Source organism: Malaclemys terrapin, chromosome 4 (genome assembly GCF_027887155.1).
Source record: "Malaclemys terrapin pileata isolate rMalTer1 chromosome 4, rMalTer1.hap1, whole genome shotgun sequence".
NCBI lineage: Eukaryota > Metazoa > Chordata > Testudines > Emydidae > Malaclemys > Malaclemys terrapin.
Window position 1 is genome coordinate 122,176,026 of NC_071508.1, and position 12,050 is coordinate 122,188,075.

The 12,050-nt window shown below is 36.6% G+C and overlaps 1 protein-coding gene across 4 annotated transcripts in view; it reads right to left on the reverse strand.

The window, feature by feature from the left end:
• Positions 1 to 12,050, reverse strand: part of TTC7B (tetratricopeptide repeat domain 7B) — a 325,154-nt gene that overhangs the window by 102,768 nt on the left and 210,336 nt on the right. For all 4 annotated transcript variants that reach the window (XM_054028276.1, XM_054028275.1, XM_054028274.1 and 1 more), the window contains one exon: positions 9,148 to 9,245. In XM_054028276.1, coding sequence (XP_053884251.1) covers positions 9,148 to 9,245 — 98 coding nt within the window. The remainder of the gene's footprint in view (positions 1 to 9,147; positions 9,246 to 12,050) is intronic.

Below are 12,050 nucleotides of genomic sequence, written 5' to 3' on the forward strand. Positions count from 1 at the left end.
CAAAATAACAGAACGACACCATTTTTGCTTTTTTCCCATGGGCTCCTAATCTGAACATCTGTGTCTTAGTTGACTCCAAGTAGTTTCTCACAGTCCTTCTCCAAAGGATGGGATAGCCTCTAATGCAGCCTCTGGCAATCCCTGTATTTTGTGGGTCTCTAGTCAACACTACCACTGGAGCTTCATCATGCATGGGCTATGCCTTTTTATAGTCACGTAGTCTTTTCCGTCATCAAATCAAGCATCCTGACCATGTGTCACTCTCATCCCCGGAAATCTAATCCCACAATATTTCATGCTTCTCTGGTATCACCACAATTAATTAGCATTTTGCTCATTCATGGCTCCTTCCAGAGGAAATGCATGGTACACAGTTTCTCTTAACAGTTGTTCTGTGGACAACTGGGAGCGGTTCTCTTAAAAGCAGAGTTTTGAGTGCCCAAAGTTCACTCTGCCTTTCTTCTAGTTTCTTCAGAAGTTTTCTTATTTAAAATGCAGATTTCTTGCTCTACATCTCACACTTACTATGGTGCTAAATGCCTACATTCTGGCTTCCCGTTCCACTCTACCGCACACTCACTCTGCTCTTTCCCCAGCATCACACAGAACTCCTAGTTTTGTTTGAATGGTTATAGACCCTCAGCCAATCACATTCCTTTGCAAGTTGCTTAGCTCTCTCCAGCAAGGTTTTGTTGCTGCATTTCACTCAATTTTTATCCCCCTTCCATCCCCAAAAGGTACTATGGCAGTTTTACTCTCATTGCTTCGACCAGGAATATATATATTCTGTATTCTTTAATCCCTACCCAGTCCATCAGAATTCACTGTAAAGGCCAACTTGTGTCCAGCTGAATATGCTATAAAAACACTCCATTATCTCTTCATCAGAAAACATAACCCATACAGAGAACTTGCTGGACAACTGCTAAAATCAGGATTTAAGCATGAATGTTGCGAAGAACTGAAGAAGGGTTTTGTTCCCTTAAAAAAGAAACTGAAGGTTGTTTTGAACTCAAATGTCTGAAAAAGGCATGAGAGGTCTGGGAAAGAAAACTAGTCATAATACATCAGCATAATGGCTCCCTGCTATCACCTTTGGCTTGTTTGATTTTACTTTTATTAGGGTTCATCTTTGATCCTAAAATTGTCTCAATGGCGGGAAATTTTTGAAAGTTCAAGAACCCACATATTTAGTTACCACCTGAATAACATCTGGAAATAGTAATTATCTCACACATGGTAAAACGATGTGTGAGATTTGCTGTCTAACTTTTTATTTCATGGCACATTTTTGTTGAGAAATATTTTGCTTTACTTCCAAATTACCTTTCGCAATCGCTATTCAAGATTTATGAAGAGAGAATTTTTGTCACTAAACCAACATTTTATTAGTTTACGATCAGCCTTTGCTTGTTTGAATGTTTTAATCAATAAACTTTTCATTCAATAGGAGACTTCATCTGCCATAATGTGAACAAATTACCAAGGAAATCTTACATTGTGACCAGATGATTACTGAACCGTCAGCATTTTTACTGGCATTTGCTCTGAGAAGACCTTTCCACCTCAAAGACTTGCTTATTGCCCGATTTCAGCAAATACAGCAATGTCCTAAATTTACAGATTATTTCTAAAATTGTGTGTTAGATTATCAAAAATTCCATCTTGTCCTGAAGCCTAGATGTTCATAAGTATCCCTATGTAAAAGAAAATTATGATAAAATCCATGGCTTTCCTAGTAATTTTCTTGGTAATTTCTAAATAAATTTCAACATTAAATACTTGATTTAATGAAAATCTGTCATATATTCTTGCTCTCGCCGCAGAAGAGGAAATAAATTTATAAATTAAATTAATGGAGATATCCCATCTCCTAGAACTGGAAGGGACCTTGAAAGGTCATTGAGTCCAGCCCCCTGCCTTCACTAGCAGGACCAAGTACTGATTTTGCCCCAGATCCCCAAGTGGCCCCCTCAAGGATTGAACTCACAACCCTGGGTTTAGCAGGCCAATGCTCAAACCACTGAGCTATCCCTCCCCCCTATAAAGTTGCTTTATAAATCAAATTTAATGGAACAATGTCTTATTCAAAGCAAGAGAAATCTGAATTCAACAGAAACACTCAGGCAGGATGAAGAACACTTCCAATTTCACATGCACAAAAAGCAGGCATTAAAGCATTTAAAAATACGAATGGTGTAACATGCACTGGATTGTGTGCTAATGCAAGCAAACACATTTTGTGTAAAAAGACAGTACCTTCTGCAGAGCTACATAAAGCAGATGTTTCAATTGAAATTTACATTCTTCCTACTGAATATTCACAAGGCACCTGAGACACTTTTCCTCACACAGAAGTTGCAATGTTAATTATCAGTTTGGGCAGAAGAACATTTCAAGAAAGCCAAATCTGGGCAATAAGATTTAGCATACCCTCTCCTTTAGTTCTCTGAATAACGCTATCTGCACTGGGTGGGTGAAGTAATAACTTTTAATGGACCAACTTCTGTTGGTGAGAGAGAGAAGCTTTCAAGCTTAGAGAGAGCTCTTCTTCAGATCTTCACAGGTCTATCTGCACTGAACAGACACCATACTTGCAGTGAAATATGTACAGCTCTTCCAAATTCTCCTTACTCCCCTCCCCCCCCCCCAGTTAAAAAAAGTATCTTCACTACTTGGGAGAAATTTATTTCAAAGTGAAAAGTGTAATGAAAACAGATATGCCACAATTTTCTATAGGCGAAGCATAAAATAATCTTAAAATATATCTGATGGCAGCAATCTCAAGATTGCAAAAAATGTGTTTTGTATCTTGGATAATTTATTTGTCTAACTTTAAATGTATATTTACTGATCTATGCTCTTTATTTTATTCTCTTTATTGAGGTCTTTAGCTCTCCTCTGACAATCACTATTTCAGGCAGTGGAACACCTCTCAGAAAAGAAAGCAATGGCCCACTGTGAATTGCACTAGAAATCAAATTAACAGTAGTAACATTACATATTAGACCACTGTAATGCTTACTCACCGTGGTGGCTTAAGAACTTTAATAATAAAAATTACCGGTGACTGACCATTATTCTATATAAGACCTTCCTGAAATACCTTTATTTGCAGCCCTCCAGAAATTAATACTGCCTCTTTAATAATTAAATTCACGTGTTGGTTGAGTGCATTCAGATTTTGTAAGATTACAGCCCTCAGAGTGATTGAATGAGTAAACAGCATCAGCTGCACTTTACACACTGTATCAAACTTCCACTATTGATAAACAATATTTGCATTTTGTTGTGGAGAAATACGTGATTTTTAAGTCATTTAGAAATTAAAAGTAGACCTGTATAGTGAATACTACTTACAAACTGAAAAAAGGGAGTAAAAACCATGAAAGTAAGCATCTGGTGAGTTACCTTTGAACAACAGATGAAATCACAAATTAAAATCTTAATTAAAAAAAGGCAAAATATAAAAACTAAATACTCCAAGAAAACAAAAAGACTTCTGATAATCTTCAAACTGAAAATCAGGTTTATTGTTTTCAGCTTTCAATAAAGGTTTTGAAAAAGAGGGGTTGTTACAACTTCTGAAATCATTTTGATTTTCATCAGTACAGTATGGTGAACTAAACATTTGTGATGTGTGTTTTGTTTCTATTACAGGAAGATGTAGAGTTGAATAAAATAAGCAGCCCATGATCTTCAGCCCTGAAATTTATACCAAGAAGCTACAAGGATCTGGACTAAATTTTTATTCATATAGCGTAAAGGGGAAAAATACCCAAAGCTTTGAATCTCACCAATTATTTACACTTTCGATAAGAATCTGACATTCTGCTTTTATACCCTACACATAATCATGTAAACTTCCCTCACATCATCATGCAATCTAGAAAGCTCTTTTCCTTATTAATACTGTAGCTTTTATTGGAAATGGAAAACTCAGACTTTATACCATTTAGTCTGTGTTTGCACTTCTGCGTTTTCTCATTATATTATATAGGCATCCCGGTGGAACTCCTGGTGACTCATTGCTCCACAAAGAACAAACAATCTAATGCTGCATGGGATATACCATCTTATAGCAGTATGCCCTGTGGAAGTACAATGCAAAACCTACAACACTTTCCTAGTTAATCAGGTATTAAAGTGCTACAAGATGGAACACAGCCTTCAACTTCTTAAGCTTTTGTATATAAGTACCCTGAAGTTTAAAGAAACATAGATGCTTCCATAGATTTGAACATTTAAAATATCAAGGAGGGTGGTCACTGACCAATACCAAAACTGAACTTCAGAACACCGGATTATTGTGGTATAGCAGCGAAACCAAATAGTACTATACTTAAGGCTAACAATGAGGGTCAGGAATGTTAATAGTAAGCAATCTAGTGGATGGAGAACAAATATAAACTGAGAAAAATGTTTAGAAATATATTTTAAACAAGAGGTTACAACACCAATACCAGATTTATTTTGTTATATTTTGTAGAGTTTTTAAGTGAGAGGAGAATCAGGCCTACAATGGGTTTAAATTAGCAGAACGCAATTGATTATAGTTCAGTAAGACAGATCAACAGACCTTTGCAATATGCAAAATAAACAAAATAAATACAAATTATTTGATGCATTTGCCACCTTGGTGCAAGATTTCAGGAAAAGATAGTTGTTATAAATTATAGTTATTCTAGTTGTTAATGAAGGATCCAACAACGCAAAATAAATTATTACAACTTATGGATGAGAAAGACAAACCTCGTAGATGGTTATATTCCTATGAGACAAAGGGTACCAGTATCTGAACTGACTATTCCAGGTTCAACACCAGATATACTTTATTGCAATGCATATAACAGGTACTCTAAAACAATATTGATTGATAATCCCTTTCTCCTCCCATCTATTACATTGTGCCACATCCAGGAGTTTGAGATACTAATCTATTCAAAACTGTAGAGCTTTCGGCACTCCAATATTACCTATTAAAATCTCCTTATGCACTACTAATGTTTGTATTTTTAATATTTTCCCCCCACTAGTTAACTAAGAGCATCTGACTAGGCAGGCTCCAGTTGAAGCTAATGTTTTGAAGTTTAAAATAGTTTAAATGGAAACACTGTTTATCAGTTATGGAGATTATCAGAAAAACAAACAAAGAGCAAATTAACACCCCTATCAGGAAGAGAGAACCAGTTTACAGAGAGGAGGTGCGTGGGGCCCAGAACATAGTTGCAGTATGGATAGGCTGCATGGGGCCACACACAGGTATCAGATTTGGGATAAGGGTGAGAAGGATGAGAAGATATAAACAAGTGAAGAGGAGATTCTGTTCTTGAGAGAGGAGATGAGGAGGAAGTATCAGAAGCTAAAAAAATGAAAGAAAAAATTGATAAAAGAAAAAAAATCCAAGAATAGGGTTTTAATGGATTCATGAATTCCAAAAAGAAAATGATATAATGCAAAGCATTTATTTCACTACTCATAGTATGAAGATGGTTTCTGCAGAAAACAAGTATTAGTTTTTCTTTATACAACTTGACAAAGTCCATTATCTTGTATGATATTCAAAGACAAGTGTCTTTATGTACAAGAAAACCAGAAAACTAGTTTTAATCAAAACCAATTAATTTGGAAAGAAAATTTTCTTTAATATGCTCTAAACTCATTTTATTTGAGGAAAAACAAAGTTCTAGACAACGTGGTTTAAAACCAGCTACTAATTTTATTTTCTATTATGATAGTCCAAAAATAAGTGAGCTAAGACTATCACATAATAAAACAAGTACAATAGAACCTCAGAGTTATGAACACCAGAGTTATGAACTGACCAATGAACCAAAGATATGGTATCTAGCTAAAGTGGAGAAGGATTTTAGGAGGGCTGACATGACATCTAGTCTTGTGAACAAAAGAGGTCTGGACATGTCTACATTAGAAAATTGCACAGGTGTAACTTAAATTTATTAAGTCTGTTTAGTTAAACCAATGCAAATCCCTATGTAAACACTTATTTTAGGAGTGGCTTATTTCAGTTTAGTTTAAATTGGTAAGGAACTGACTTATGTTAAATTGATATATGAAACTCTTATCTGGAATAAGAGTATCTACACAGGATTTTGCACTAGTTTAGCATTTAGTTTAAAAACAACTTTAGCTAAACTGGTACAAGTTTTGTGTAGATAGACAAGGCCTCTGATATGATTATTAGCTCTAGTCTCTTGTTCCATAGGTCAGCAGAGGCTGAATATGCTGCTCAGATGTGTGGATAAGGGACTCATCACTTAAAAACTGGCTTACAAAGGAAAAAAAAAGAACAGTTGATTCAATTCCCTTCCCTTCCTTTCTGATATATAAAGGAGGACCGAATGTTGCTCTCGTGAAGGTATTTTTTCTTGCTCATTTTTACCTTAAAACTATCAGAAATGACAGTTCTGTTCTTCTATATTTTTGAAGACCCACTGAACTGTAGTGGGAGCTCTCTCAGTGCATATAGATTCAACACCCCTGCACTATTATCATCTAAGACCTTTTCCTCCAAATGGTTCCTGACATTTGATAACATCTGTTTAACTCAAAAGTAAAAATCAAGGAGTTTTAAGATACCTACCTACAACACCTTCCCCTAATCAACATACTAAGTTTCACTTCCTTGGTACTTGTAGAGTCATAATCCTTCTACTTCCCCATCCATCTACACAGTGTTCCAGATAAAGAGGGTAGCAGAAAACCTGAATTTCTGTACGCTCTTTGGGAAAAGGATTGTCCCCATCTGTGTGCATGTACAGCATGTACAGCATGCAGCGCAATAAACCCTAAATCCTTTCAACCCTCTCTTGGTCCTTAAGTGAATACATCTGAGGGCTTTTTCCACACACTGATCCCATAGAGTGACTGCAGAGTTTCTACCATTCTCCCTGCAGACCTTTCTATTACAAACTTTCCTCTCTTTCTATTAACCCCCAGCTCCTCCCTGCGGCAGTTCAGATTCAGGATAAGACAAATCTGAACTTCCAAAAAATTCAAGTTTGTTGAGATCCTTTGTTCCAGTTTTGGCTGAAGATAGTTTAAAGAACAGGTTAGACAAACATCTGTCAGGGATGGTTTAGGTAAACTTGGTCCTGCCTCTGTGAGGTCCCTTCCAGCCTCTACATTTCCTTGCTTGTGACAAGCCCCAGTAATAAAGGTCAGACCTGGATGCAAACTTCCCAAAAAGTTCACATGGTTTTAGATTACAAGTTTTGATCCAGGCATATCTCTATTTAACAGCACCTCCTCTGGCTGATTAATGGTGAGTGATGAAGGGCTATGAAGAGAATTCAGTCTATAAAGGCAGCGATTACTGTTCATGGTCTGAGTAACTGGAGAAGTAAAATCAGGGTGTCCCAAGGCTCTGTAAAGAATCTTGGCACCCACTTGAAAAACAAATGTTTCTTTGCATGCATAAGTAGCTAGATTTTAAAATTTCATACCTCATTTCTTGTATTTTCTCGATAAAACAAAGCAGTGAGATAGCCCAGAATGTGGAATCATAGAATCATAGCATATCAAGGTTGGAAGGGACCTCAGGAGGTCATCTAGTCCAACCCCCTGCTCAAAGCAGGACTAATCCCTGGACAGATTTTTACCCCATTTCCCTAAATAGCCTCCTCAAGGATTGAGCTCACAACCCTGGGTTTAGCAGACCAATGCTCAAACCACTGAGCTATCCCTCCTCCAACTGAATGATCACAAGCCAAATTTCATATTTTTAATTAAAATGCTTTTTTAAATTGCAAGTGCACATAAGAATGTGACTTCTTGCTATGGTACAGTACACACTGCATTAAGCCTTTATAATTCTCGGAAATAAGGCATTTATAACAGAATACCTACAATAATGGCAAAAATGTACCTCTTTGTGCATGTGAGTGCGCACATCCGGTCCAACTTCATGGTTTCAGAAATAAAGCAAGCAAGTACAATTTTTTACTATTGAATAATTCTGTTACATTATATTTCAACTACTCACAGGTTGATGAGTTCTAATTTACAGCTGTCAAAATGCCATAAAGGCATCTCAGGCTGGGAAACCTTTTCAAAAGCATTTTATATTGAAGCCTGAGTAAACAAAAAATCATGTCTCAAAGACAATTCAAAAAGTATGTTATAGTTTTGACATAAAACCACAAAAGTAAGGAAACAGACAGCTAAGGAAAATCTCTTAATACTTGTGCTACAATAGGATATAGATTAGGATAAGGTTAATAAGGTGTCCTTTCATGTAAAGTTAGTGAAACTTAAAATCACCATATGTCAATTGTTTCCCCTTCTGAGAGTTTCTCTTAAAACTGTACATTTATTCATTCATTTTGGCTGTGAATTTTTGGTTTATACAGTCTTTTAGGTGTATTTATTCATTCAAGTTATGATTGGTGAATATAAGATAATAGACAAATTACAGTTTATAAATATGTATTGACATGTAATGACATCGTAAAGTTAACCTGCTGCATCTGTGCAGCATTTTATTTTGCACTGTGTTTAATGAGAAGTTCATTATCTGACTTGTAAAATATTTTTCTCTTGAAGTGTCAAAAGCTATTAGCCTCTATTGTGAACCTGCCACCAAAATGAAATCTGTTTTCAAATATGAAGTGCCAAAAAATAGCTAAAAAAAAATCTTAACGTTTTTGAAGGGGTGGATCCCTAATTTGCTTATTAAATAATACAAAGAAAAAATTTACTCAGAAATGCTCAGATACCAAGGGAATGGGTAAAGTATCAGACCCTAGCTAGAATAGAATAGATCAGCATGCCAACTTTTAACCATTATTAAATATTTAACAATAAGTACAGTAATACTTCCTAAAATGTTTATATATATTTTATTAATACAAATGTACTGACAGGCCTGGGAAATGGGCATTTTTAAAAACAAAAATTAATTAATTAATAAAAAGTAAAGTTTATATATTGCAAGCATCTCCTCAAACAAACTTGATACTGCAATTTATTTTATTTTTTTTACTTTACAACAACGAAGATATATAGTGCAAAAATAATCACATCTTACACTGACTGCTTTGGTCTTTTTATCTTGTAAGATCTGACCGATTATACTGAGCCACACATTATCTTTGCCACTTTATTGTTCAAGATGTTAATTCTCACCTGTTTCAGGGTCACTGAAGTCAGGTAAGGTAATCGTATTGAGTTGTCGTCTGTCAGCAATGGCTCTGTCTAACAAGCTGCTCCCACGTCCAGAATCACTGTAACACAATATTTGAAGTACAAGTCATTTAAAATATAAAATCAAACACTGACTGTTGAGATACAATTTTTATACTGTACCTCCTCACATGTTGTTGCAAAAAAATGTGGATAGTGATAATCAAAGTTTAGTATTAAACATGGCCAATTATTCAGTTAAACAACTACACTAAATAAAAGGTAACTAAAAATTTAATCCATACTTATTTTAACAATTTTTGTTCCATAATAAAATCAATCAAAATGGGCACAAAAGATACAAACATTTCAAGTGAGTCATATAATGTTATAGCTTTACAAGTGAAGTACATACTCAGATTCAAGTTATTAAACTAGTGCACAATTTAGTAAATTTACATGACAATTAATAAGATGATGACAGTTCTAAAGAACAGAATCTAAACACATCCAAACCAAAACAAAACGTAGGACAAAGAGTGAAAGTTCAAGAGGAGCTGTGGAGATTACTAAAGAGTAAAAGAAATGCTCAAAGAGCTGAGTTTTAAGCAGGGATCTGAAGAAAAGAGGATGTTTTGCAGATAAACCAATTCAATTTTATGCTTAGTTAAATTTAGGGCAACAACCTTTGTCTAAGCAGCAAAGAGTCCTGTGGCACCTTATAGACTAACAGACGTATTGGAGCATGAGCTTTCGTGGGTGAATAACCACTTTGTCGGATGCATGCATCCGACACAGGACTCTTTGCTGCTTTTACAGATCCAGACTAACACGAGATCCAGACTAACACGGCTACCCTCTGATACTGGACAACCTTTGTATAAATACAGATGGTACAGGAGACTGGTAATGAATTATTGTAAGACTCTTGCAGCTCTGTTCACTGCATTTGAGTCTAGTCTAGTTTGGCAGTAACGAAGTCAATGCCATCTAGCCGGCTGATTTGGCAGCCTATTTGTAGGGCCCTACCAAATTCATGGTCCATTTTGGTCAATTTCATGGTCATATAATTTAAAAAATCATAAATTTCATGATTTCAGCAATTTAAATCTGAAATTTCAGTGTTGTAATTGTAGGGGTCCTGACCCAAAAAGGAGTTATATGTGTGTGTGTGTGTGTGTGGGACAGAAGGTTATTGTTGGGGACGGTGGGGGGTTGCGGTACTGCCACCCTTACTTCTGCGCTGGGCAGCTGGAGAGCAATGGCTGCTGGCCGGGAGACCAGATCTGAAGGCAGAGTTGCCGCCAGCAGCAGCACAGAAGTAAGGATGGCTTGATATGGTATTGCCACCCTTACTTCTCCGCTGCTGCCTGCAGAGCTGGGCCCTCAGTTAGCAGCCTCCACTCTCCAGCCGCCCAGCTTCAAAGGCAGCTGCGCAGAAGTCAGGGTGGAATGGTATGGTATTGCCACCCTTACTTCTGCACTGCTGCTGGTGGGGCACTGCCTTCAAAGCTGGACACCCAGCCAACAGCCACCACTCTCCGGCCACTCAGCTCTGAAGGCAATGCAGAAGTAAGGGTGGAAATGCTTCTACCCCCCAAAAGAACCTTGTGAGCCCCCCCGCAACAACTTCCTTTTCGGTCAGGACCCACCCCCAATTTGAGAAATGCTGGTCTCCCCAGTGAAATCTGGAGAAGAGATTTCATGGTCCATGACACGTTTTTCATGGCTGTGAATTCGGTAGGGCCCTACCTATGTGGAAAAAAATTGGTCTATTAGTCCCTTTCTTAGTTCACATCACAAATAAACCAACCATATGGACACTTGACTGGCAGTTTTAGCAGAAGGACCAGGACTTAATGGGAATGGAGAATTAATTTCCTTTCACCCCTAAACTGTCCCTCCAGGTTGGTGGTGAGGCACATTAGCAGGACAGTGATGGGAAGCTCGTACAGATACTGTCCGTGCCTTAAACATTCTGTGGATAAACAGATAACCTTTGTTTCTAGGGCTGTTAATCTGGCACTTTTCACAGTTAATTCTCCCTTTTAAAAGGCATTTTTTCAATGGAACCCTACATTGTAATAGCACCATTTAATACTGTATATGCTCTTGTCTAATTCTCCTCTCACAACAGTGACAATTCAGAGTAACTCCATTCAATTCACCAGTATAAAATGGGGTCTAAGAGAGATCAGAATCTGGGCCAATTTTATATCTGTCCCAATTTTTAAATGGCCTCCTACTTTTGAATTCAAATGTATTTTTGCCCTTTTCTTTCAATTCAGCTACTAAACTCATTATAGTTACACACTTTAAAAACAGAGTGAAAGATACTATTTCCTTTCTTTATGAAGATGTTGCTAAAATGTTACCAATAAGATCTTGCATGACACTAATGTCATTGCTAGACTGCAATTTCCCTGCAAAGGGATGCTATTATAGCAATCTACAGGAAACAGAAGGGAATTTTCTGGGATACAGACTATCAGCTATAGTTATTACATCAGTTGGCACATTTTTTTGGTAACAGCTATATTAATTACTTCTTCAACCCAGGAACAATGTCACGCTAAATATCGTTGAACAGAACAACATTTAATGTAAATTACCTTTTAATTACTGCACTGACATTCTGGGTGATTATCTGGTTTCCTCCCGTAGTTAATTCACATTTTGTATTTATTCCAAAATAAGCCTGTATGCGACAATGTCCTACACTGCTCCTAATTTGGGGTGTGGCCTACCTCTTTCCTATTTAATGTACAGAAATGGAATGAAAGTTATACGCATGTACACTGTATTCTCTTAATTAGGCTGAGTTGGTTTAAGGAGGGAATTACATTATACTGTAATTGTAATGAGAAAAATATAGAAAAAGAAGAGAAAGAACCTATTTTAATTTT